The following is a 27981-nucleotide window of genomic DNA, read 5'->3' as shown; positions in this document are numbered from 1 at the left end:
TCCATGGCTCCCCTGGCCTTGGTGGGGTTTGCACTCCTCCTGGGGACTCCGCCATGCTCAGGGGCGGCCACCCCGACCCCCTCCCTGCCACCTCCCCCGGCCAATGACAGCGATGCCAGCAGTACAGGGGGCTGCCAGGGCTCCAACCGCTGCCAGCCAGGGGTCCTGCTGCCCGTCTGGGAGCCCGATGACCCGTCGCTGGGGGACAAGGCAGCCCGGGCCGTGGTCTACTTTGTGGCCATGGTCTACATGTTCCTGGGTGTGTCCATCATCGCCGACCGCTTCATGGCCTCCATCGAGGTCATCACGTCCAAGGAGAAGGAGATCACCATCACCAAGGCCAACGGCGAGACCAGCGTGGGCACCGTCCGCATCTGGAACGAGACAGTGTCCAACCTCACCCTCATGGCCCTCGGCTCCTCAGCCCCAGAGATCCTGCTGTCCGTCATTGAGGTCTGCGGCCACAACTTCCAGGCGGGTGAGCTGGGCCCGGGCACCATCGTGGGCAGCGCTGCCTTCAACATGTTTGTGGTCATTGCCGTGTGCATCTATGTCATCCCGGCCGGTGAGAGCCGCAAGATCAAGCACCTGAGGGTCTTCTTTGTCACCGCCTCTTGGAGCATCTTCGCCTACGTCTGGCTTTATCTCATCCTGGCCGTCTTCTCCCCGGGTGTGGTCCAGGTGAGCAAGGATGCACGGACATCTCCTGGGTGCATGTGTGTCTGCACAGTCCAGAGGGGTGGCCTCCTGGGGTTGGAGAGTCAATGCCTCTGTTTGCAGAAACGCATGCTCACATCACCCACTCCAGTGTTCTTGCCTGGAGAACCCCAGGGATGGGGGAGCCTGGTGGGCTTCTGTCTGTGGGGTTGCACAGAGTCAGACACGACTGAAGTGACTTAGCATAGCATATGCTCACATCGGAGAGGGCCACCGGGTACGGTTGTCCAGGTCGTGCATTGCACAAAGGCATTGGGCCAGAGAGAGCAAATTGGGGCTGGAGTCTGGTGGGTATTCCCTAAGCCAGGTCTGGATGGCATTGCAAACTCTGGAAAGAGCTCATCCATGCAGAACCAGATGCCATTTTGTAATATGCCCATCTGGAAATGGGATCTTTGAACTCTCACAAGGGTGCCATGTGTGCTAACAGAGTCCTAGTGATCCGTGTAAGGCATGTGACAGTCTAGTCAGGTATTTGCCAGGTATGGTCACGTGTTTTCCTATACTCCCTGCCTTTTGCATAATTTATTTCCACTTTTGCAATTAGACATCCCCCATTTGCATAATTCATTTTACAGTTGCAGAATCCAGCCCTGTGTTTTCTGACAGTGCTAATTGATTTGAGTAACTTGGTGCAATTTGCATAGTTTGCCCATGGACTTTGTATCTGCATAATCTAGCTTTGTGTTTGCCAGATATGCAGTCGTGGTTTGCATAGTTCATTCATTATTAATAATTGATTGCTGACGTTGAGATAATTTATACCACTTCACTGTAATTCATACCCATATTGAGTCCAACCTAGGCATACACCCAGCCCACTGAAAAGACCACTTTGCATAATTTATTCCAATAGTGGGAAAAAATTTAGAACCACAGCTGCATAATTCACACCCGCATTCACATAATCACTTGCCTCTCATTTATCCAGTGTCTTAACGGGCCTATTGCTTAGTCTCCTTTAAAACGTTCGCCTAATTTATTTCCCACAGCCCCACGATTGCCACCTACATTTGCATAATTTATTCATGGGCCTGGCTTAATTCTCTCACACACATGCATAATTTATTTGAGGCTACCCAGGATTCCTTTATCCAAGTGTATAATCTACTCAGACATATCTGTCAAGTTTTGCCAGCTATAGTTTCTTTCCAGGAAAGATGTAAAGTTAGAGGTATAAATATTCTTTGCAGATGTTATCTAGGCAGGAGGAAGGAAGAAACCACAGTGAGGAAAAGAGGGAGGTGGAGCACCAGAAGACAGGGATGAGGGAGGAAGGGAGACGGTTACTGTGACTGACTCCTGACTGTGGTGCTGAGTTTCCTGGCTGCCAAGGTGAAAAGTACAGACGATGCTTCCCACGGTCTCAGGCACTATTTTAAAAAGGATGCTATCCTGACTCGGGTTGTCCCAAGTGATCCGTGACAAGGATTTACACCAAAACTGTGAAATGGATTTTAGACACTGTGGGGAGGAGGTGGGATCGGGAGGGAGGAGGTTTCTCCTGAGAAGGAGCTGGCTCCATCACAGGGAAGACAGTGTGAAATGCCGCAGGTCTGGGTGCAGAAGTGGTTCTGGAGGATCCCTTCTGGAGTAACACGGAGACCAGACTTCTGGAATGCTTTCACGAAATAACCGAAAGAATGGGCATGAGATCAAGATGATGCCAGTCCCTCCTAGATGCTTTGAACGGGGGCAGGGAGGAGATGGGTCTGGCTTAGGGTTTTCTCCGGAAGTGCTGTGTGACCTCAGGCAAAGCCCATAACCTCTGGGCCTCGGTTTACACATCTGAACCATAGAAGGGGTTGGACTAGACCATTGGTACTTCTTCTTTTAAACAGTTTTATGTATTGGCTGCACTGGGCCTTCTTTGCTGCGAGGGCTTTTCTTTAACTGCACAGAAATGGGGGCTCCTCTCTAGTTGGGCTTCTCAATGCGGTGGCCCCTCTTGTTGCAGAGCACAGCCTCCAGAGCACAGCTTCAACAGCTGTGGTGCATGGGCCTAGTCGCTGCGAGGCATGTGGGGTCTTCCCGGACCAGGGATCGAACCCATGTCTCCTGCATTGGCAGGCAGATTCTTTACCACAGAGGCATCAGGGAAGCCCTTCTTCTTTACATGAGGTCCTCTTTTTTCATTTCTGATTTTAGCGAGGCTCTCTTTTTTTTTCAATCCATTAATTTGACTGCAGCACTCGGGATCTTTAGTCGCAGCATGCAAACTCTTAGTTGTGGTATATGGGCTCTAGTTCCTTGAACTGGAATTGAACCCAGACCCCTCTGCATTGGGAGTGCAGTCTTAGCCCCTGGACCACCAGTGGGTGCCCTCACAGGCAGATATGAATCTATTAGAATCACCTTTTGTTTACCTGCAGGGAAGAAAACAGATCTCAGGTGTTGGAGATCTCGCTTCTGATTAAGAGAGAATCGCCCACAGCGTAGACACTGGCCAGTTCAATGAGCACAAGGCAAGAGCTCATTTTACAGCTTGCGTGGAAAATTCAGTTTCTTTTCACAAACCTGCCGGTGGCTTTGTGTGGTTGTACTATTTCCAAGTCCAATTTTTTTCTGAACCAGTAAACACAGCAACAAGGGGCTGTGAAATGAGAGCTTAAAGATATTTTCCCTACCAGGCTCATTTTAAAGATACCTCTGGGGCCATCCGATTTGTAAATGCTCTTTAATCTTCTCTTCCTTATCTTTAATGAGAAAGGTGACATATGCATCTTTACATGAATATTTCAAGGAGAACTGTCAGGTATTGGTGGATGTTTCCTGTATGTGCCTTCTGCCAGACTATGGGCAGCCTGAGCCGCAGAGTGCAAAGAGCTCAAGATAATAGTAATATGGTGACGGCACTATAAAAGTAGAGATAATGCATGTGGGCTTGGCCGTGTCTGAGTCTTTGTAACCCTGTGGATTGTAGCCGGCCAGGCTCCTCTGGCCATGGGACTCTCCAGGCAAGAATACTGGGGTGGGTTGCCATGGCCTCCTCCAGGGGATCTTCCTGAGCTAGGGATCGAACCCAGGTCTCCTGCATTGGCAGGCAGATTCTTTACCACCGAGTCACCTGGGAAGCCCACTAGTAATAACGATCACATTAATTTCACATTTTGTCTATCTTCCACGTATCAGTAACTGACAAGGCTGAGTGCTAGGAGTGCGTGAGCTCATTCAGTCTTGGAACGTCCTCATTTTACACATAAGAGCCTGGGCCAGGCATCCCTCTTCTAGAACCGGCGTCTAAACTCAGCCTTGCCCTGTCTCTCTGGGGAGGTAGCATGTAAACATGAGAACTTGCTTTATGAGGCTGTCAGACGATGAGCCAAACTTGTGCCTCTTTTAGAGTCAGAGTCCAATCCCTAAGGGCCAAACAAATCCTAAGGAAGGAGAATCTGGCAAAGGCTGTATTCACTGGGGGAGGGGGGAGGAGTTGGAGGAAAGGAAGAGGGCAGACCCTGGGTGATGGGTGGAGTTTGGAGAAGTGGAGGCATCTCGGGTGAGGAGGGGCGGAGGGGCAATGAGGCGGGAGAAAAAGATGGAGAGAGAGACCAGCACTGCCCCTGGACAGGGGCTGGGACCACAGGGTGGGGCGTGTCCCTGACTTGGTGGTGGCTGAGGATGTCTGTGTTCTTTGCACTTGAGCAGCGTGACAAACGGTGGATGGATGGCTGGATGCGACCAAGGGAGAGAAAAAAAGGGTGAGGGCAGGAGAGACATAAAGACATAAAGAGAGAAGCCGGGGGTACAGGGAAGAATCTCATAGGAGAGAGAGGTAGGCATCTAAAAAAGATATAAAAGACAACGGAGACAAGGAGACAGGGGCCACCAGAAAGGAAGAAACAGAGGAGGAAAGAGAGACAACCAACTGACATAAGGACTTCTCCGGCGGTCCAATGGCTAAGACGCGGAGCGCTGCGGTGCAGGTGGCGTGGGTTTGACCCCTGTCAGGGAATCAGATCCCGCATGCTGCGACTAAGACCCGGTGCAGCCAAATAAATAAATAAATATTAGTTATAAATAAATAAATACCTTTACAGCTTAAACAAACAAACAAACAACAAGCCAGCTGACATAGAGAATGAGAGGCAGGGAGAAATAGAGGCAGGGAGAAAAAGAGATAAGGACCAACCTAGCCAGAAAGATGGGGAAAGGCAAGGAGAAGCAGAGACGAGAGCCAGAGAGAGGGAGAGACACAGATGGAGGGAGAGACAGAGACACAGAGAAACGGGGAGAGGCTGAGATGAAGAGAGACAGGAGCGAGACAGAGGGAGGAGGCAGAGACAGCAAGAAGGCCGGATGGGGAGAGATTCAGAAGAGGAGCTCGGGTGAGGGCAGGGACCCGGCGCTGGGGAGGTTGGCGGCGGGCGGGCGGCGAGCGCGCCCCCTGCCGGCGCGGCGATCCTGACCCGCGCGGCCGCCCGCAGGTGTGGGAGGCGCTGCTGACCCTCGTCTTCTTCCCGGTGTGCGTGGTGTTCGCCTGGATGGCCGACAAGCGGCTGCTCTTCTACAAGTACGTGTACAAGCGCTACCGCACCGACCCGCGCAGCGGCATCATCATCGGCGCCGAGGGCGACCCCCCCAAGAGCATCGAGCTGGACGGCACGTTCGTGGGCGCCGAGGCGCCGGGCGAGGTGGGCGGCCTGGGCCCGGGCCCCGCCGAGGCCCGCGAGCTGGACGCCAGCCGCCGCGAGGTCATCCAGATCCTCAAGGACTTGAAGCAGAAGCACCCGGACAAGGAGCTGGAGCAGCTGGTGGGCATCGCCAACTACTACGCGCTGCTCCACCAGCAGAAGAGCCGCGCCTTCTACCGCATCCAGGCCACGCGGCTGATGACCGGCGCGGGCAACGTGCTGCGGCGACACGCGGTGGACGCCTCGCGCAGGGCCACGCCGGCCGACGGCCCCGGCGAGGACGAGGACGACGGCGCCAGCCGCATCTTCTTCGAGCCCAGCCTCTACCACTGCCTGGAGAACTGCGGCTCCGTGCTGCTGTCGGTCACCTGCCAGGGCGGCGAGGGCAACAGCACCTTCTACGTGGACTACCGCACGGAGGACGGCTCCGCCAAGGCCGGCTCGGACTATGAGTACAGGTGGGTCGCCTGGTGGCGGGTGGGCAGGGAGGGCTGGCGGTCCGCGGGTCACAGGCTCCGCCGTCCGGCAGCCTCCAGGCTCCTCTGTCTCCTGGCTGCGTCTGGCACCCATCCTTACTTTGCCATGGGCCGACTTGCTGGATCCATTCATTCATTCATTGCTGAGACTCTACTTTGAACCAGGTACTATTCTAGACATTTGGCACAGGATGCTGGACAAGACGGACAGCGTGGCTGTCCACTGACCACCGTGGGCGGCTGCTCCCAGGTCCATGATACATCTGTGCCGTCCTGTGCTTGACGCTGCTCTGCGTTCCTTATTATAGCTCCATACCACGCCACTATTAAAGTAAAAAAATATTTTTTTTTAATGAGGTTTTTTTTTTGGCTGCGCTTGGCCTTTGTTGCTTTTGCAGGCACTTTCTCTAGTTGCGGCTTGCAGGAGCTACTCCTGGATGCGGTGTACGGGCTTCTCCTTGCGGTGGCTTCTCTTCTTGTGGAGCACAGGCTCTACGCGCTCAGGGTTCAGTAGTTGCAGCTCGAAGGCTCAGTGGTTGTGGCACATAGGCTTGGTTGCTCTGGGGCATGTGGAATCTTCTTGGAGGGATGAAACTCATGTCCCCGGCCTTGGCAGGTGCATTCTTACCCACTGCGCCACCAGGGAAGTCCTAAAAAAGTTTATCAATCACCTACTACATGTGCCAGGGGTATACCTCTGTGAACAAGATGGCTAAGGTCCCTACCTTCAAGTTGCAATAAAGTTATACACTATGAAACATACAAAACCATCAGGTGATGGCAAGTGCTGTGGGGGAAAACGAAGTGGGGTCAAGAGGAGAGACGGTGTCCGCACTGCCTCTGGGTCTTTGGTTCCACCATCAACCCACCCACCTTCTGAGCCCTCCTGTGTCTCCCTGCCAGTCCCTCTCCTCACCCCTCTTTGAGCAGAACTGACCTTAGCCAGCTATTCCTACTGTGCACCTACTAGGTGCCAGAGGTTTTTTAAAATTTTTGGTTGAAATGTAGACTTACAATATTGTGTTCATTTCCACTGTACAGCAACGTGACTCAGTTATCCATATATATATTCTTTTTTCATATGCTTTCCATTATGGTTATCACAGGACATTGAATATAGTTCCCTATGCTATACAGGAGGACCTTGTTTTTTATTCATCTGCCATTCAGATTTTTTTTAAGGGTTCAACATAGACAAGTAAACAAGGTAATAACTTCTGTGTCCTCATGGACCACAAAATTCTTTATGTATTTGTGCAATAGATCTGTCTATACCACACTCTTTCAAGAATTATAGGTTTACAGTATGTTTTGTTAACTGATGTGCAAGTCTCCCATGCAGTTCAGTTCAGTTCAGTCACTCAGTCACATCCAACTCTTTGAGACTCCATGGACTATAGCACTCCAGGCCTCCCTGTCCATCACCAACCCCTGGAGTTTACTCAAACTCATGTCCATTGAGTCAGTGATGCCATCCAACCATCTCAGCCTCTGTTGCCCCCTTCTCCTTCTGCCCTCAGTCTTCCCCAGCATCAGGGCCTTTTCAAATAAGTCAGTTTTTCCCATCAGGTGGCCAAAGTATTAGAGCTTCAGCTTCAGCATCAGTCCTTCCAATGAATATTCAGGGTTGATTTCCTTTAGGACTGACTGGTTTGATCTCCTTGCAGTCAAGGGATTCTCAAGAGTCTTCTCCAACACCACAGTTCAAAAGCATCAGTTCTTCGGTGCTCAGATTTCTTTATAGTCCAACTCTCTCACATCCATACATGACTGCTGGAAAAACAATACATTTGACTAGACAGACCTTTGTTGGCAAAGTAATTTCTCTGCTTTTAATATGCTGTCTAGGTTGGCCATAACTTTTCTTCCAGGGAGCAAGCGTCTTTTAATTTCATGGCTGCAGTCACCATCTGCAGTGATTTTGGAGCCCCCCAAAATAAAGTTTCTCACTGTTTCCATTGTTTCCCCATCTGTTTGCCATGAAGTGATGGGACCAGATGCCATGATCTTAGTTTTCTGAATGTTGAGTTTTAAGCCAACTTTTTCACTCTCCTCTTCCACTTTCATCAATAGGCTCTTTAGTTCTTCACTTTCTGCCATAAAGGTGGTGTCATCTGCATATCTGAGGTTATTGATATTTCTCCCAGCAATCTTGATTCCAGCTTGTGCTTCATCCAGCCCAGCTCTTGTGGTTTCCTATAGTAATAACATGTACCATGTGTCTTTTCTGTGCCAGCAACGAACCTGGGCAATGGAGACCAGCAATAAATGAAAGACGTAGAAATCCCTGCCTGTTCTAACACAGCTGACACTCTCTTAGGAAAGACAGGTCATTAGAAAGTGCACCTTCAGTGTCTTAAAATATCAGTGGTGTGAAGAGTAAAGAAAAATACAGCAGGATACAGGAGAGAGCGCTGATGGCTGATCTTCTCATAAGTTTCACTTACTAAGTTGAAACTGAACTGCTCACATCTTTGTTCTGTCATCCCCTAGCATGGGACCCCTTTGGCCACCCATGACCTCCTCCCTCCATCCTTTCCCCTCATCCCACATCTCTACCCTCCTTCGACTGAAGAGAAGGCATTCACCATGTGAGGGCCTGCCGTCAGTCCGCCTCTTCATCCTTCCACTCCAACCCACACCTCTGGTCCGCACTGCCCTCGTCAAAACCCCAAGCCTTTGCAAAAGGAAGTGAGTACAGGTATCACTTGCTGGGATCAGAGGCTGCCTTCTCACCTGCAAATGACCTCGGGAAGGAGATGTTTGAAGTGAAGGAGTAAATGCTGCTCAGTGGTGGAGCCAGAGCTAGGAAGAGTTGACACCTTTCCCTATGTCTCTGCTCTCCCAACCCAGTTGATAGTCACAGGCCTGGCACCACTTATCAAGGCAGCTTAGGTCTAGGGCTGGGAGGGAGGACACGTAAGTTCCAGCCCCAGCTTAGCCCTGCCCCCTGTTCCTGGGGTAAGTTCCTGCCTCAGTCTGGGCAGGTAAGGCTGTCACGTACAGTTGTTGAGGTTGTGCACTGCAAAAGAGCAACATGTCTAAGGAAGTGCTATTCACATAGTGGACACTGTAGAGTTCTGTGTCTATGGCGACAGTTCCAGATTCATGGAAAGAGTGTCTTGAAGAAGGGATACCTTTTTCTAACTTGCCCGCAGGCATCACTAGGCTAGGGTGGTTCTGTGGGGTTTTAGTGTCTCCAAATTAATAATGACCTCTATGACCCTCAAATGGCACAGCTCTTCCAAGATTCTGAGATTTAAGCCTCTATAATCCTAACACACTAAGGGTCAAAGGTTTTAAGATTCCAGGATTCCAAGGTTTTAGTATTCTAATCTGTACCCCAGCCCATCTCTGATCTGATGGTTCTAAGATTTTTCATCTTCTCAGATTTTGTGCATCCACAAAATGAGTCCTGGGAACCTAGCCTTCTATGATTCTGATACCTGGTTTCTAAAATCCCCATGTTCTTTTTCTCCCCAGCTTTTTATTTTGAAAAATTTCACACCTGCAGAAGGGCTGCAAATATATAGCCTGGCGAACCCTTATATAACCTCCACACAGATATTCACCAATTGTGCCTATTTTGTCCTGTGGGCATTCACGCTTTTCAATACATAATAATAGATTTTTTGAGGTGCTACTTTACTTTTTAAATTTTTTTGAGTATAGTTGATTTACAGTGTTGTGTTAGTTGTGGCTGTACAGCAAAGTGATTCAGTTATACATATGCATATATCCATTCTCTTTCAGATTCTTTTCCCATGTAAGTGATTACAGAATATTGAATTCCCTGGGCTATACAGTAGGTCCTTGTTGATTATCTCTTTTATATATAGTAGTGTGTCTACATTGATCCCAAATTCCTAATTTATCCCTCCACCTACCCCCCACCTTTCTCCTTTGGTAACCATAAATTTGTTTTTGAAAAAAAAAAAATAATGGCGGCACTTTATTAGGGTGAGGTGCAGGCAGCATGACCATTCACCCATCAACAGAAGCATGCATCTCCTAAGAATAATGACATACTCCCACATCATCCCAACACAGTGGTCACACACAGGACGTTTAAGATTGAGTCCGTATTATGGCCCAGTCTACAGTCCATGCTTGCATGTCCCCAGTTGCCCTTGTCTAGCCCTTTATAGCTGTGTTTTCACCCCTCCCTCTCTTCCTATCTGATCCAGAAACCACTTGGCATACTTGGTTGTCATGTCTCTCTCGCCTTCTTCAATCTGGATCACTCCCTCGGTCTTTCCGTGACTTTGCTGACGCCAACACTTTGGTCTGAATTTTTCTTTTGGCTGTGCCACATGGCATGTGGGATCTTAGTTCCCCAACCAGGGATCGAACCCACGCCCCCTGCACTGGAAGCATCGAGTCTTAACTATTGGACCGCCAGGGAAGTCCCACTCTGATACTTTGGCAAACAATAGGCCACTTACTCGAACAATCTTCAGTGTGGCTTTGTCTGATATTTCCTCATGATTAGATTCAGGTGATGCACGTTGGCAGGAATCCAAATGTCCTCAGGGCATCATGCCAGAAGGCACATGACGCCCGTGTGCCCCTTTACGGACAATGTCCAGTTCCCCTGTACTAACTCAATCCTTATAACACTACCACGAGGAAGACAGGGTTACTAACTCCATTTTACAGATGAGGAAACCGAGGCTCCGAGGGCTGCTGAGTCCTAACTGCCCAAGACCACACAGCTGGCTCAGGCAGCTCGGAGGAGGTTGGCCTGCCTTAGCCACCATGGACAGCGCCCTCTGAGCTGAGGGCTGCAGCCACAGGAAGCTCTTATTGCCTCCATCCAGGTCTTGTCATACAGTTCTACCCCTGCCAGAACCCTGGGGTCTCTCTACCTCCCCCACAGAGGAAGGGAGGGGTAAATGACAGATTTTTGACATTCGTTAACACCCCAGAGTCATTACTGTCCCGCCCAAGTTTCACCCTGATGAATGTCTTGGCCTCATTCCCTCCTCCAGCCCATTATAGAGCATCTCGCTTGTGCTTTAGCAGCTTACGAAGCCAACACTCTTTTAAACCTAAGCCAGTTGATGTCCTTCCTCTCCTCGGAGGCCTCCATGGCTCTCCTCTCACTGGAGTAAAAGCCAAAGTCTTCACCGTGGCTCACCAAGACCCCATGACATCTCCCCCTGGTCCCTCAGTCACCCCATCTCCCACCCTCTCCCTCTCTGCTCCCTTGGATGCGGCCACACTGGCATCCCTGACCTTCCTCAAGCACTCCTGCCCACTGCCGCCTCAGGACATTTGCACTGGCTGTTCCCTGTACAGGAACAGTCTTCCCCAGATCTCCTCCACGTGGCTCCCTCCCTCAGGCCTCTGCTCAGATGGCACCCCTGCCCCCAGACAAGCTTTCCCTGACCACTTTCACACAGCTCCTTCTCTGCACTCTCTACCCTTGTTCCTTTAATTTCTCCACATAGCATCATCACCACCTGACTTTATATGTTTTATTACTCGTCTCCCGCCCTGGAACAGAAGCTCCACCAGGCCAGAGATTCTTCCCTGATCTGGTTTTGCTGCTGTTTCGCCAACACTACGAACAGTGCCTGGCACACAGCAGATGCTCACTACCTGTCTCTTGAGTGAATGGACTGTAATTAAGCCCTGAGATGTATAAGTGCCACTGTGATGTGGCTGTGCCATGGGGCTCTTCCATTGTTCCCAGCACCGCTGTTCCCATGTTCCCACACTGAAAGCATGTGTCGAATGACTGAATGATGTCAAGTTAAAGACCGTGGATTTTCTCCTGGGGATATCTGGAGCACAGAATGGTTTTTATGGGAAGTATGGCAATGTCAGTTGTGGGCCCTATGTCCCTGTTACTCCAAGTATGGTCCATGTTGCAGAATCATTAGGGTCCTTTGGGCGCTAAGTAGAAATACACAGCCTTGAAGCCCCGGAGCTACTGAACCACAGTCTGCATTTTCACAAGATGCCCCAGGGAATTCCTGTGGACACTGAGAGTCAAGAAGCATGGCTGTGAAACACTGCAACCTCCCTCTCCACCCTAAGATTTTGCATGTACTGTTCCCTCTGCCGGGAGGTCTCCTGCCCACTAAATCTTCTCCCATGAAGCCTGCCGTGATCTCACCTTCATCACCTGTTTAATGCCCCTCCCCTGCCACTACTCCTGATGAGTTCCATGGTGGGAGGGAACCCCTCCATGGTTCTTGTTCTCCCTCTGCATCTCCTGCTCGGGAAAAGCCCACCTTCATTCACCCTCGGTATTGTTTGTTTCACGTCTGTCCACCATTATACTTGTTCTTCGGGTGGTGCGGCCCCCTCCTCCAGGAAGCCCACCCTGAACCCTCCCCCCACCACCTCCCCGGCCCACAGCCCTGAGAGCGACTTCACCCCTTTCTCTCCCCGCTCCTCCACCGCAGCGAGGGCACGCTGGTGTTCAAGCCGGGCGAGACGCAGAAGGAGCTGCGGATCGGCATCATCGACGACGACATCTTCGAGGAGGACGAGCACTTCTTCGTGCGGCTGCTGAACCTGCGCGTGGGCGACGCGCAGGGCATGTTCGAGCCCGACGGCGGCGGGCGGCCCAAGGGGCGGCTGGTGTCGCCGCTGCTGGCCACCGTCACCATCCTGGACGACGACCACGCGGGCATCTTCTCCTTCCAGGACCGCCTGCTGCACGTGAGCGAGTGCATGGGCACCGTGGACGTGCGCGTCGTGCGCAGCTCGGGCGCGCGCGGCACGGTGCGCCTCCCCTACCGCACGGTGGACGGCACGGCGCGCGGCGGCGGCGTGCACTACGAGGACGCGTGCGGCGAGCTCGAGTTCGGCGACGACGAGACCATGTGAGCGCGCGAGCCCGCCGGCCCCTCGCGGGGGAGACAAGGCGCCCGCGAGCGGGGCGGGGCCAGGCCGGGACGCGGTCCGAACGGGGGCGGGGCCTGGAAGTGGGCGCGGTCGAGAGTTGGCGTGGCCCGAACGCCGGGGTAGGCCTCCGAGTGGGAGGCTCTCGGAGAGGCGTAGTTTTGGAAAGGGCTTCCCTGGTGGCTCAGATGGTAAAGACTCTGCCCTCAATGCGGGATACCGGGGTTCGATCTCTGAGTCGGGAAGATGCCCTGGAGAAGGGAATGGCAACCCACTCCAGTATTCTTGCCTGGAGAATCCCATGGCGAGAGGAGCCTGGAGGGCTAGAGTTCATGGGGTCGCAAAGAGTCGGACACGACTGAGCGACTAACACACACTCAGTCTTGGAACAGGGTGGAGATTTGATGGAGCCCTGGAAATGGGGAGGCCTGGGGAGGCGGTAGAGTCCAGAAAAGGGGTGGGACGAAGGAGAGAAGGGAGGTGACTGGAGTGAGGAGTGGGGTCAAGATGTTGGGACGAGATGTGGGCGGGTCCTGCGCGAACTGTGCTGGTTTGGGGAGAAGAGAGTGTGACACCGGGAAGAATGGCCAAATGAGGAGAGAGGAGAGGAATTAGGGTGGGGCCTGGGCAGAGGGATATGGCGAGCTTAACCGGTAGAATGGAGGAGTGTGCCCTGAGGTCCCTTTCGATTCTGTGGAACAGAGAAGGGGCAGGGCCCAAGGACCTAGGTGGGGTCTGAGTGGTGGTTGTTCAGTCGCTCAGTCGTGTCCGACTCTGAGACCCCATGGACTGCAGCTTGCCAGGCTTCCTGTCCTTCACTGTCTCCCGGAGTTTGGTCGAAGTCGTGTCAATTGAGTCGATGATGCCATCCAGCCATCTCATCCTCTGTCACCCTCTTCTCCTCCTGCCCTCAATCTTTCCCAGCATCAGGATCTTTTCCAATAAGTTGACTCTTCGCATCAGGTGGCCAGAGTATTGGAGCTTCAGCATCAGTCCTTCCAATGAATATTCAGGACTGATTTCCTTTAGGATTGACTGGTTGGATCTCATTGCAGTGCAGGAGATTCTCAAGAGTCTTCTCCAACGCCACAGTTCAAAAGCATCAGTTCTTCAGCGCTCAGCCTTCTTTATGGTCCAAATCTCACATCCTGTACATGACTATTGGAAAAACCATAGCTTTGACTGTACAGACATTTGTCAGCCAAAGTAATGTCTCTGATTTTTAATATGCTGTCTAGCTTTGTCATAGCTTTTCTTCTGAGTAGCAATCGTCTTTTAATTTCATGGCTAGGACGCAAGACCAAGGCTGAGGACAACGGAAGAGGGCGAGCGCTAAAGGAGGTGGGCAGGGGGAAGGAGTGGAGCTCTTGGGTAGGGGGAATGTGGGCGAGGCTTTGGGGAAAGCCGGAGCAGGAATATGGGGGCCTAGGGAGAGACACGGGAGAGGAGGGCTGGGATGTGGGAGACCGAGTCTCCGGAGAGGAGCTGGCTAAGTGCGTATGTAGACAGACAGACAGAACCAACAGGCGCGCCGGGCACATGCAGACACGCAAAGTCACGGACACAGAGTCAGGACTGTTCTCAAGCCCAGACACCCGGCCACCCCCTTGCGCAGATGCCCGAGTCCCCCGGTGCGTGTGCCGGCAGCCTCACATCCCGGCTCCCGCCCGCTCCCTGCCGCCCCCGCAAGCCCGTCTGTCTCCCTCCTCCCGCCGCCCACGCTCACCCCACCGAGCAGAGTCCCCACCGCGCCCCCTCCCTCTCCCCATCCCAGCCTCTGTGGCTCGGCCTCCCAGCGCAGCTGCTCAGTGCTCACCCTGCCTCTTCTCGCTGTGCGTCTCTGCGTCTCTCGCTCTCGGGAGAGTTTGCATCCATCTCTGGATTTCTGTCCCCAGGATTTACTCACAGACTCTCCACACCTTTCCATCTCTCTCTGTTCTGACTTGGGTTGAGGGCCCAGAGCACCATTCCAGGCCCCATCTCTCACACCCAAGAGGCAGAGGGCGTGGAGGGAGTTGTCTTTCTGCTCGCCCCAGTCCTGCTTGTAGTCTAATCAACTTTTCGCCTGCGGCCGCGGGCTTCCACAGGGCTTCTCCTCCCCCCGCCGCCCCCACGGCTTCCCCAGGCTGGGACACCCTCTGCCCTCCGCCCCCGCCCAGGCTTCCAGCTGTGGTTTCAGGAGACAGAGAGCAGGAGGCTAATTAGCGTTCAGGGAAACACATCCTTTCTCTGATGGGCAAGCGCTAATTAGAGATGCTTGGAGAAACAGCCAGGCTGGAGGACTGACCCCAGGCAGGATCAACACGGAGATGGAAGAGAGACGCCCAGAGATATGGGGTAGAAGGGAGAGAGAGAGGCAACCAGATGGGTGAAAGACAGGGAGACGGGAGAGACCCAGTGAAAGAGAGCCAGCGTCGTGGAGAGTGAGAAAGAGAGAGGGCAGGAGCGAGACAGAAAGACGCAGACCTAGAGACAGGTGCCACGAGAGATGTAAGCTGAGAGGGGGAAAGAGGGATTTCCCCGGTGGTCCAGTGGCTAAGACTCTGCCCTCCCAATGCAGGGGCCACAGGTTCAATCGCTGGTGGGGGAACTAAGATCCCTCCTGTCACCTGGTGAGGCCAGAACAAAGAGGGAAATAGGGATTGGAGACTGAGACGGAAGAAGATGAAAGGAACAGAAGTGCGGGGAGGTAAAGAGAGACATTCTTCTCTCTGAGAGGAACCCAGGCGGATTCAGGGGAGGAAAAGTCCTGCTGATGCTACAGAGAGAGGAGTTCAGGTCAGCACGAGAGAATGGGAGATAGGATGAGAAAGAGACTGGGTGTGAAATCAGAGCCTGTGAGGGGTGGGAAAGTGGAGTTTCCAGTGAACAAGGAGGCCGTGAGGATGGCAGAATGTCAGGCTGGGGAGGAAGGCTGTTTCCTTTTTTAAAAATGATCAATTTTAACTGAACTATAGTTGATTTACAATATTGTGATCATTTCAGATGTACAGCTAAGTGGTTCAGCCATATATATATATGTATCAGAGGAGGCAATGGCAACCCACTCCAGTACTCTTGCCTGGAAAATCCCATGGACGGAGGAGCCTGCTAGGCTGCAGTCCATGGGGTCGTGAAGAGTCAGACACGACTGAGCGACTTCACTTTCACTTTTCACTTTCATACATTGGAGAAGGAAATGGCAACCTACTCCAGTGTTCTTGCCTGGAGAATCCCAGGGACGGGGGAGCCTGGTGGGCTGCTGTCTATGGGGTTGCACAGAGTCGGACACGACTGAAGCGACTTAGCAGCAGCAGCAGCATATATATATATTCTTTTCCAGATTCTTTTCCATTATGGGTTATTACGAGATATTGAATATAGTTCCCTGTGCCATACAGTAAATCCTTGTTGCTTATCTATTTTCTATATAATGGTGTGTATCTGTTAATTCCATACTCCTAAAGCTGCTTCCTTTGACCTCAGGAAGCCCTACCCTCATCTAGCTCCAGTTCCTCTTGCTGTCTCCTGCCAATTGGGTTTCTCCTCCTTTTGGGTCCCGTGAGGACACACTTGTCAGAGTGCCAACTGGTGCGCGTTGTCACTGGGTGTCAGGGGACCACGGCATGTCTGCAAGCAAATGAGTGTCAGAGGTGTGTGTATCACCTTGTCAGTGTTTCAGTGTGTCAGCAGCTGTCTACGTGTGTCAGAGTCTGTGAGGAGCAAGTGTCAGGAGACGACTCCACCTGGCTGCAGTGTTTCAGTACCATGGACAGCTCCCAACCCACTCCTAAGTTGGGCGCGGGGGCCTGCCATTCTTTCAACCAACAGAAACTTTTAAATGTCTTGAAACCGAGAGTGGGTGAAGGTGGAGGTGCACGTATGCCCCCTCGTGACTGTCTTGTGTGTCCATCTTTGGGTGTCACTGTGTCCTGGGTGTTCATGTGTTTAGATATGTCTGCATGGTTGAGACCCTTTTGCTTAGATTGTGTCAAGTTTGGCTGTTCCATTCAGTCTCTCCGACACTGAGAGATGGAGATGGGGAGGGGAGAACACGGAGAGAAAGGCAGAGAGCTGGGGAGAGACTGAATAAACGGAGACGCCAGGAGGCATAAAGAGTGAGGTATAAGCAAGGAGACTCTACATGGAATCACAGCAGGGGTCTTACAGGTTGGCATTGTTGCCCAGGCTGTGGTGGGGGTGTTGTGCTAATTGGCGTCTGGTTCCGTGCGATTTTGCCACTGCATGGGGAATGGCTGCGGGTATGATGGTGTGTGGGTGTGGGCGGTGTGATTGGCTATGCTTCCTCTGCTAGGTGACTGTGTGGGCTGGGTGTTTGTGTTTCTGGGTTCTGGGGCCAAGCCTTGTGGTTCCTGCAGCTGAGATAGCTGCTAGTGGCAGAGCTGTGGGTTATTGTGGGGTGGTGGGTCTTCATACTTGAGGGGGGGCCTTGGTGTACCTGAAGGGGATGGATAACTTCTGGCTGTTTCTCCCCTCCCATTCCCTGGTTACTATGGCAGCCAGGATGCTGAGAAAATCAGTTAGTGCTCAGTTACCCCTGCAAATGAAGACAAGGGGCAGGAAGTTGAGGGTCTTCCAGGCTGAAGAATTTGAGTTAACAGCTGTCTATGGAGGTCACACTATATGCCAGGCACTATTCTGGGCATTGGGGATACAGCAAAGAACATAAATGAACAAAGATTGCTGCCTTGGAGGGTGAGGGGAGAGGGATGAGAGGCCAGGAAGGGAATGAGGGCCAGATTTCAGGGGGCCTTGTGAGCCATTCTCGGGACTTCAGCTTTTATTCTCTGTGAGATGGGAACCATGTGAATGTTGTTTTCTTTTAGCGGGGTTTTCTTGCTGTTGGGTTTTTTTTTGTTGTTTTTTTGGTGGTGCTGGGTCATCGTTGTTGCACAAAGGCTCAGTTCCCCGTGGCATGTGGAATCCTCTCAGGTCAGGGGCAAAGCCCATGTTCCCTGCATTGGCAGGCAGACTCTTAACCATTGGACCACCAGGGAAGTCTGTGTGAATGTTTTGAGCAGAGGAAGCACCCAGTCTAACTTTGGTTTTATCAGGATCCCTCAGGTTGATACTTATTTTGAGTTTTTTAATTTGCTTTTTTTGTTTTGGCCACACCACACCACATGTGGGATCTTAGTTCCCAACTAGGGATTGAACCCATGCCCCTGCATTGGAAGTGCAGAATCTCAACCACTGGACCATGAGGGAGGTCCTCAGGTCAATATCCAATACAAACTCGGCAAAGATACGACTCATTGGAAAAGATCCTTTTGCTGGAAAGATTGAGGACAAGAGAAGGGGGCGACAGAGGATGGGATGATTGGATGGCATCATTGACTCGATGGACATGAGTTTGAGCAAACTCTGGGAGACGGTGAAGGACAGGGAAGCTGGCATGCTACAGTCCGTGGGTCACAGAGTCGGACTCAACTGAGCAACTGGACAATAATAGCAGCTTCTTCAGATGTTTCTGAGCTTGTCTCTGTCAAATAGGGATAAGCAGAGAACCTTCCCCCCAGGGTGGCTGTGAGGATGGAATGAGATTACAGAGCCTGAGATGGAGCGAGTGCCCGAGAAACCAATTGGCTAATGGGAGAGTTATTGGTGAGTCACGGGGAGGGGGCCTTATGCTGGGGATTCTGCCTCTCCCTTCAGGAAAACTCTTCAGGTGAAGATAGTTGATGACGAGGAATATGAGAAAAAGGATAATTTCTTCATCGAGCTGGGCCAGCCACAGTGGCTTAAACGAGGGATTTCAGGTGAGGGGTGATGGGTGGGCTGTGGGAGAGGTAAGGGGTCCAGGGTTGGGGGACCTTTGGAGATTCAGTTGTGGCCCCTTCAAGTTCATGGATCTGAGCTTCCCAGAGAAGATCTCACCTTCTCCCTGTCTCTGTCTCTCCCCAGCTCTGCTACTCAACCAAGGTGAGTGGACTTACTTCTGGGCTTTGGGAGCGGGGTCACTGGAGGGAGGGTCTTGGGGGTGGGTCAGGCCTCAAGCTCCGCTCCAGATCAGGTTTGAGGCAGATTGCAGGTGCGATCAATTTGGTGGGACCAGTGTGAAATTGGGGTGACAGAGGCTTAAAGGCCAAGATCATGTTTTGTTTATAGTTAAGATGGGGAAGAAAGTCCGTCATAGCATCTGCTGTGGGTTTGTGGTGGCATCAGAGGGAATCAGGTTTGGGGTTGAATAGAACTGGGTTGGGGTTGGGATCTGGGATCAGTATTAGGACCGGGTCAAATCCCAGGGACGGGGGAGCCTGGTGGGCTGCCGTCTATGGAGTCGCACAGAGTCGGACAAGACTGAAGCGACTTAGCAGCAGCAGCAAAGCTAAAATTAAAACGGATATTGGCTTCTGAGTTTGTGATGGGATCTGATTAGAACTGGGGCCAGACTGAGGTCAAAGCTCAGTATGGAATTTGAGGTGAGTTTGAAGGATTTGAAGGTAGAGCTGAGGCCAAGGTCAGAAATTTGAGGTGAGAGTTGGGACTAGGGTCAGGGGCTTGGCGATAGTGACCGAGTAGTTTTGGAGTTGAGATCAGAATTGAGGTTGGGGGTTAAGATTAGGGAGAGGCTGAAGATTGTATTAGTTAGGGTAAGTAATACAAGCTGCTGTAAGAAGTAAGCCCACAAATCCCAATAGCTTAACACAATCAAAGTCACTTCTCACTCAAGCATAGTTTTGAGAATGTTCTTGGTTGGTGGGTGGCTTTCTTTTGAGACCTAGGATTGGGTCAGTGCTGGGCTTGGAGCAAAGGATCAGTATAATCTATTTATGTATATATAAGCTATTTAATCTATGTAATCAATATAAATCTATTTTATATATCAATATAAATTTATATAGATAGATAATATATTTTCTATTATATATCATTATATAAAACCTCTTCCACAGGGTGGTAATGGTGATGGCAGTGATCATAATAAACTAACATTTTTAAATTATTGTGTGCCAGGCATTGTTCTAAGCCCTTCACATGAATTAACTTCTTTAACTCTCATAACCACCTTATGAGATCGGTAGTTATTGTACCCATTTTGTAGATATGAACACTGAGGCACAGTGAGACTAAGGCACTGCCCATGGTCACACAGCCCCTCTACTATATGAACCTCAGAGTCCACCAACCGAACTTCACGGACCAGCATGTGGGAGCTGGGCCTCTGGTTGGGGAAAGTGGTGGTCAGATGGGAGGTAGGGACAGGCTGAGGAAGCCTTACCAAAGAGGCATCCCAGAGAAGAGCGGTGTTTTCTTTATGGACGGGAAGAGGTAGTGAAGGCATCGCAGGTGCCCTGGAGTCTAACTCCCGCCCCTCATGCTGCAGGGGACGGGGACAGGAAACTGACGGCTGAGGAGGAAGAGGCTCGGAGGATAGCAGAAATGGGCAAGCCGGTTCTCGGGGAAAACTGTCGACTGGAAGTCATCATTGAGGAGTCATATGATTTTAAGGTGATTTTCCGGGGGCCCACTTTTCTGGAGTCTTGCCTGGATCATTTCTTTGGGGATAGTCCAAGAGGGGATCAACTATGAGGGTCACAGGGAGGGGCACCCAAGGTCTGAGGGCACCCTCCACATCCCTCTGTTAGCACCATGGACAGCACACGCCTCCCTTGTCCCTTCTTGCTAGTAGAACCCAGCTATGGAAAGTTGGGGACCCCTGAGCATGGGGTGTGAGCCTCCATCCCCAGGACCCCTCATGGAGCTGCCCAAAGGTGGTCATGGACCATGGTCTCTCCCTACCCTCTCATCCCCAGAATACGGTGGATAAACTCATCAAGAAAACGAACTTGGCTTTGGTGATTGGGACTCATTCGTGGAGAGAGCAGTTTTTAGAGGCAATTACGGTGAGCGCAGGTAAGTGGGGAGGGAGGAGAGAGGAAGAAGAGAGGGATGAAGAGACAGAGAGAGACATAAAAAGGAGAAGGGAAGAGGGACAAGGAGAAAAGATCAGAGAGAAGACAAGAGAGACACAGGGAAATGCAAAGAGAAAGACCAAGACACAGAGAGACAAAGGAGAAGGCAGGGAACGGATGCAAATAGGAGAGACAGACAAATAGGACAGACAGACACACAGAAAAGCACACAGAATCCCGAGCAAGGACAGAGATGCAGAGACATCTTTCAGATACATGAAAGATGTAGAGAATGAGGAGGCAGAAGGCCAGAGAAGCAGAAAGTTGGTGGACACAGGATCAGAGGTGGAGCGCTGTGGGAAGGAGGGGTCCCAGCCTGGGCTTTCTCCTGGCATTCAGGCAATTGGAGGGTAGAAACAGGTTAAATGATGCGGCCTCCCCTACTGGGCCTGGGCTCCTCTGTTACCATGGAGACAGTCACCAGGGCACCCAACTCTCCCACCCCAGTGGTTCTCACCCCTTAGGCCTCAGAAGGCCCACACTGCCCCCAGGTGGCCAGATGTATGATGACATGGATTCACAGGCTATCTTGGAGACCCTTTTTGATAGAGATTGGGAAAACTGAGGCCCAGAGACATAGGAGGGACTGGCCTGAAGTCCCACAGGGAATCGAGAAAAGGCCAGGGTGGAACTCAGTACTTCTGTCCCTTGCAAGCATCAGGTTTTCTTCAGAGAGGCCAACCGTGGTGGAAAATAAACACACACAAGGAACCGTGGTTAGAAAGAAACTGGTTGATGGGATCAGAAGAGGCCAGGTATCAGGGGTGGAAAAGTACCAGGTAGTGGGCCCAGAGACACCAGATTGGAAGCCTAATAGAAGGGAAGGGGCATCCCCTCTGGAGCCACATTCTTCTTTCAACATCTACTTCTTTTATATATATGTATCATCCATGCATTTATTTTATTGTACATTTATTTGCATTAGAATCAATCAGCCTTGAGTACCTAAATAGTACACTTGTTTTTGTCGTTGCTGTTCAGTTGCTAAGTCGTGTCCGGCTGTTTGCAACCCCATGGACTGTAGCCCGCCAGGCTCCTCTATCCATTGGGTTTTCCAGGCAAGAATACTGGAGTGGGTTGCCATTTCCTTCTCCAGGGGATCTTCCCGACTCAGGGACTGAACCCATGTCTCTTAGGCCTCCTCCATCGGCAGGCAGGCTTTTTACTAGCACCACCTGTGAAGGGATTCTCTGACCCCAGTCTGATGTAGGGACATTGCTGGAGACAAAGAAATGCTCATGACAGCTTGGGCCCTGTTCTCACAGAGCTCACTGTCCAGTGGGGGACACAGACCTGTCACAAGAGAATGATGAGCCAGAGTGCACAGGCCTGGGTTGGGAGAGCCCAGACCAGGTGTCTGACCCAGCTTGAAGGTCAAGGAGGGCTTCCTGGAGGAGGAGGCGTCTGATCTGAGTTTTCAGATAGGAATAGGAGTTGGCCAGGAAGAGAGTGCCAGGTGGAGGGAAGTGATGCGTATGGAAATGTCGGAGATTATGGCACATTTGGGGACGGTGATTGGTTTCAGGCATGAAGAAGAGAACTGGGATGAGGTTGGAGGTAGCAGGGTCCAGACCCCAAAGGCCTTAGAGGCCACAGGAGGGGGCTGGGGTGTCATCTTAGATGCAGTGGGGAGCCATGGAATGTTTTAAATGAGGGAAGCTTCTGGAGAGAGAGAGCCTATAGAAGGAAGTGGGAGAGGGTGGGAGGGGTTATGAGCTGAGGCTGTCAAAACTGGCAGGAGAGACTTCCCTGGAGGTCCAGTGGTTAAGACTCCGGGCTCCCAATGCAGGGGGCACGGGTTCCATCCCTGGTTGGGGAACTAAGATCCCATATGCAGCACGATCAAATAAATAAGTAAATAAAAAAACTGGCAGGAGGTGGGTCAGGCAAGGTTTCAGAAGATGTGGCAAGCAATTTGAGCTTCAAGAACAGTGGGAAGCCAGAACAATGTCTGTAGGGACGTAGTGAACCTAAGAAGGTTCATAAAACTGAAACTGTGGATATGAGATGGTGGTCATGGAGGCCACAGGTCTATAGAAAGCAGGTGATTAGAGGAAATAGTGATAATAATAACAGTAACAATAATCACTATGATGATGATAATGATGAAGATGGGTTGAGTGTCAGGCAGCTTTGAAGTCCATTTCCTGTGGGAACTCATTTAATGAGTGTCCCCAGAGTATCCGGGTTGGGGATTGAGCCTTTTGTACTTTGTTCTGCAAATGGCTTTTGGTTCCCCATGTGAACACAAAGCGTTCTGGTTCTCGCTTCCTTAGGGGATGAATCGTGTCCCACCTTGCGCGTAGAGGAGCTTTTGTATTTCCTTTACCTCCCATTCTCGGTGGGATGTTCTTTGCAGGCTGGACTTGGTTTTGAGCATCTCTGAATCCCCCCAGGCACTGGAAAAGGCCTTCAACAGCAATGGCCAGAACAATAGCAATCTCAGTGGAGGTGTGCCAGGTCCCAGGGAGACCGCATCACAGGGCCTGACTCATGCAATCATCACAGCCTTCTCGAGGCAGGTCCAATTATTGCTTCCATTTCTCAAATAGCTATTTGGAGGCTCAGGGAGGTTAAGACACTGATTCAGGATCACACAGCAGATCCAGCATTTGATACCAAAACGTCAGATCCAGAACCACAGCATACTCATAAAGCTCCCTCTAGATGAGGGGTGCTGGAGAAGTAAGCGGAGGCCAGAGCCTGTGGGTACTGGAGGTGTGGGACTGTGGGCCTGGGTCTGAGAGCAATGGAGAGCTAAGGCAGGATTTGGAACAGGGAAGAGGGAAGCCCCAAGAGATGCAATGATAGCAGCCCCCTCCTTCCTAAGAGTGTGTCCTTCCTGCTCCAGCCTGAGCCATGTGGTCAGTTAGGGATTCATTCAGTGACAGACAACAGAAAAGTTGACCATAAGTGGCTTAAGCACACTAGTTTATCTCTCACATGGAACAAAAAAAAATCTGTAGGGGGCAATAAAAAGTTAGCAGCAGCCTAGCAATGTTCATTCAAGGCCCAGGCTCCTTCTTTATTTCTCTTTCCCATTCTCAGCTGTTGCCCTCATGCTTGCAAGATGACTGCTGTACCTCCAGGTCACAAGTCCCTATTCCAGACAGGGAAAGAAAAAAAAAAAAGAGGCAAGGAAACAGGAAGGAACAGAGTGCCTGTTGCATTTGCGTTTGCAGTTTTAATTCCCAATTCCATTGTACTTATTTTATTTAAGCCAAGTGGCTGTGTGAGCTGGAAAAGTAGGAAAGGGATGTGTGAGGCAAATCTACCAGTCTCTGTCTGTCTCCATGGCCACCAGCTGTCCTCTGCTCCTTGACAGTCCAAGGAGCCAGTGGGTGAGACCATGGAAAGTGGCTTCATCATTTGGTGGCTGGTCTTTTATTCCCTCGCTCTGAGCTGCTGGTCAGGGGTTACAGTGTTTCTTATCAGTACCCCTCCAGATATAATTCTTGGCACACTCAAGTGTGTTCATTGCTTCTCATTCATTGCTTTCTGCTTATCTGTTTCGGGTGAGGGTAGGAAAACATTTCATTTGCACTTTCCCATTACACAAATCACTGCAGGTCAAAAGTGGGTTAAATTTGATCACCATAGGTGACACAAACAAATCTAAGGATGAGGCATCCTTTACAAAACTCAGAAAACACACCCATGATAACAGTACCCCTATCGGGAAAGCTAGAGCTTTCCAAAACCCTCTGTTTATGTCTCTTGGCCAGACTGGGTCACATGGCCCCTGCTGCAAGGGATTCTGGGAAGGAAGTGTTTAGCTGAGGACATGACTGCTGCTGGCTGCATGGAATTCTGGGAACGTGAATATTTATAGCCGAGGACAGCACTGTTGATAGCCTCAAGGGATTCTGGGGCAGTGACTAATGTTAGCTGGGTAAGGGGTTCTCTCTAGGTGCAGAGGATTCTGGGAAAGTGAACATGTTTAGCTGAGCATGTGGCTACCATCAGCTGCGATGAATCAGAGGAAGTGAATATTTCCAGGTGCAGACATGACTGCCAGTGACCATAAAAGCTTCTGGGAAAAGCCATGTCTTTACCTGGGGATCTGGCCACCCCTAGCAGAAGGGATCCTGGGAAACTGGATATTTTTAGCTGGACACGCGGCCTCCTCTAGCTTCAGATGATTCTGGGAAAGTGAATATTTTTACCTGGGCCCAGACAGTCTCCTAGATGAAAGGGATTCTGGGAAAGTAATTCGTCTGGGAGTGAGACTGTCTGGAAGTTGAACAGAAGGGGGGCTCTGTAGGCGAGGAAGGAGGCACGGGCGTGTGCCCCAGCTGGGTTGTGTGCCCACAGGGGATGAGGAGGAGGAGGAAGACGGGTCCCGGGAGGAGCGGCTGCCTTCGTGCTTTGACTACGTCATGCACTTCCTGACGGTGTTCTGGAAGGTTCTGTTTGCCTGCGTGCCCCCCACCGAGTACTGCCATGGCTGGGCCTGCTTCGGTGTCTGCATCCTGGTCATCGGGCTGCTCACCGCCCTCATCGGGGACCTCGCTTCCCACTTCGGCTGCACTGTTGGCCTCAAGGACTCTGTCAACGCTGTTGTCTTCGTGGCCCTGGGCACCTCCATCCCCGGTAACCTCTTGGGAGACCACTTGTTGGGGGAGGGTCTCAGAGAAGCTAGGCAGGTGGAGGAGCCTCGGAGAAAGGCCCTGCAGAAATAAGGTGGTAGAATCACACAGAACCAAGTCTGGTGGGTCCCTTAGAAATAGGAAGCTGGGTATAATGGAATCTAGGCAGGGGGAGCCCATGGATTCAATTTGTTGTTGTTATTTAGGCACTAAGTTGAGTCTCACTTTTTGTGAACCCATGGACTATAGCCCGCCAGGCTCCTCTGTCTATGGGATTTCCCAGGCAAGAATACTGGAGTGGGTTGCCATTACCTTCTCCAGGGGATCGTCCTGGCCCATTGAATCCACATCTCATGCACTGGCAGGTGGATTTTTTTTTTTTTAACCCCTGAGCCATGTGACGTGAATTCTCCCTGAAAGCAACCAGGTGGAATGTCCCATAGAAGTAAGGTGATAGGAAATGGTAGAAACCAGATGATGGATTTTATCAGAAGAAAGTGGCAGGACACTGAAGAGATGGTGTTGGAAGGGGAGGGGCATAGAAAGAAGGTGGGGACTTCGTAGAAACCATGCAGTGAGTTCCACAGAAACAAGATATTAATATTCACCTCCCCTCCCCCTGCCAAGGAACCAGATGGGAGAGTCCATGGACCTCTGTTCCTGGGCATGATCTGAACCAGGCCACCAGGCTTTAACCCCACCAGTTAAAGCTTCAACTAAGATAAGGGGCAGAGCAGAAACCAGATATGGGAGGAAATGCCATAGAAAGAAGACTCAGAGATGGCAGCATATATTCTACTGAATCACCATGGCCAGGAATCTCTTCTTTTCCCCAAGTCTGAGGCAGGGTCCCTGAGAAACCAGGCGGCGCAGACAGAAATTCTTACAGGAGAGAGAAGACTAAGCTCGGAGCCTGACACCTTTGTTTTCCTCCTCATCAAAGGCATTCACCAGCCAGGTGGTGGCGCTGTAGGCCCAGAAAGCAGGTGATGGGGCCTGCAGAAAGCCACCAAGGTGAACAGTTCTGAGGCCTGCCCTCCACTCTAGAGACCTGCGAACTTAGCAAGATACCTAGAAATGGATGGAGGCCAGAGCAGCGAAGCTGTAGGCTTGACAGAAGCCAAGCAGGGAACTGATGGGCAAGAGGTGCCATGTGGGTGGGGCCTGACATTTGTCCAGGCAGGGGGCAATGGGGTGACCGGGCCTGTGGAAACAGGCAGGAGGAGGTTCATGGGAAACAGGTAGTGATTCCCATCGAAAGCAGGCAGCGAGTCCCAGAGAAGGTAGGCAGCGGGCCCCATAGAATAGAGTGGTTTCCACAACAATATAGAAGTGTGTCCCACTCGAAGTAGACTGAGTTCTACAGAAGGCAGGCAACAAATCCCACAGAAAGCAGGCAGCAAATGCCACAGAAAGCAGGCAGCAAGCACCATACAGAGCAAGCAGCAGAGCCCATAGAGATGGAGACTGTGGTGGGGAATAATAGAAAGTAGGCAGGGGACCCCACTGATGCAATGTGTCCACGGAATCCTCGCCCCAAGGCAACTAGTGAGATGTCCCATAGAGGTGGTGGGAAATGGTAAAAACCAGACGATAGATTCCATACAAAGAACGTGGCTGGCCATTGAAGAGACAGGTGATGGGAGAGGGTTTCATAGACTACGGTGAGGACTTGACAGAAATCACACAGCAGGTCCCATAGAAGCGCTGAGTTCCAGACAGCGGGTAGTGGATCCAGACATTGCATGCAGACCAGTCCCTTAGAAAGCAGGCAGTGGGTCCCCTAGAGACAGGTGATGAGTTCCAGAGAGCAGGTAGTGTACTCCATCGGATGTAGACACCTTCCATAACAAAGCAGGCAGCCGGGCCTGTGGCCAGCAGGCACAGGTCTAGCAACTGACTGGCTTTTCCTGGTGGCTCAGATGGTAAACAATCTGCCCTCAGTGCGGCAGACCCACTTTCAATCCCTGGGTGGAGAAGATCCCCTGGAGAAGGAAATGGCAATCTACTCCAGTTTTCTTACCTGGAGAATCCCACGGGCAAGAGGAGCCTGGCGGGCTACAGTCCATGGGGGTTGCAAAGAGGCAGCCCCACATGACTGAGTGACTAACACTTTCGCTTTGCCCCCTGGGTGGGATCAAGGGCCCAGACCTCCAGAAGGGGAAATCGTCTGGTTTCTACCATTTCCCACCGCGTTAGTTCTATGGGACATCCCACTGGTGGCTTTGGGGGCAAGGATTCAGTTGACATATTGAATCCATGGGGCGCTCTGCTGGAGCTCTGACCACGCTGGATCCTCGGGGTCAGCAGGGTGCTGGTGGGCCTATCTGGGAACCAGGTGACTGACCGATGCTTGCGATGGGGGGAGGGTGTCCCCCGCTGAGCCCTCTCTGACCCTCGGTGTCCCCGCCCCGCAGACACGTTCGCCAGCAAGGTGGCGGCGCTGCAGGACCAGTGCGCCGACGCGTCCATCGGCAACGTGACGGGCTCCAACGCCGTGAACGTGTTCCTGGGCCTGGGCGTGGCCTGGTCGGTGGCCGCCGTGTACTGGGCGGTGCAGGGCCGCCCCTTCGAGGTGCGCACTGGCACGCTGGCCTTCTCCGTCACGCTCTTCACCGTCTTCGCCTTCGTGGGCATCGCCGTGCTGCTCTACCGCCGCCGGCCGCACATCGGCGGCGAGCTGGGCGGCCCGCGGGGCCCCAAGCTCGCCACCACTGCGCTCTTCCTGGGCCTCTGGTTCCTCTACATCCTCTTCGCCAGCCTCGAGGCTTACTGCCACATCCGGGGCTTCTAG

At 51.8% G+C, this 27981-nt stretch overlaps 1 protein-coding gene across 2 annotated transcripts; it reads left to right on the top strand.

Annotated features, from left to right (window-relative positions):
* Positions 1-3: 3 nt before the first annotated feature.
* On the top strand, positions 4-27981 carry SLC8A2 (solute carrier family 8 member A2). Of its 2 annotated transcripts, XM_068992253.1 has the most exons (9): positions 4-681; positions 5142-5806; positions 12241-12663; positions 18338-18441; positions 18587-18604; positions 20010-20134; positions 20440-20539; positions 24913-25191; positions 27605-27981. In XM_068992253.1, exons 1-9 carry the CDS (start codon positions 4-6, stop codon positions 27979-27981), a joined length of 2769 nt encoding a protein of 922 aa, XP_068848354.1. The 2 variants fall into 2 exon arrangements, with proteins under 2 accessions (XP_068848354.1, XP_068848355.1); XM_068992254.1 differs by lacking the exon at positions 18587-18604.

This window comes from Capricornis sumatraensis, chromosome 20, assembly GCF_032405125.1.
Source record: "Capricornis sumatraensis isolate serow.1 chromosome 20, serow.2, whole genome shotgun sequence".
NCBI lineage: Eukaryota > Metazoa > Chordata > Mammalia > Artiodactyla > Bovidae > Capricornis > Capricornis sumatraensis.
The sequence above is the reverse complement of the archived record's forward strand: the minus strand, read 5'-3'. Positions and strand labels throughout refer to the sequence as shown.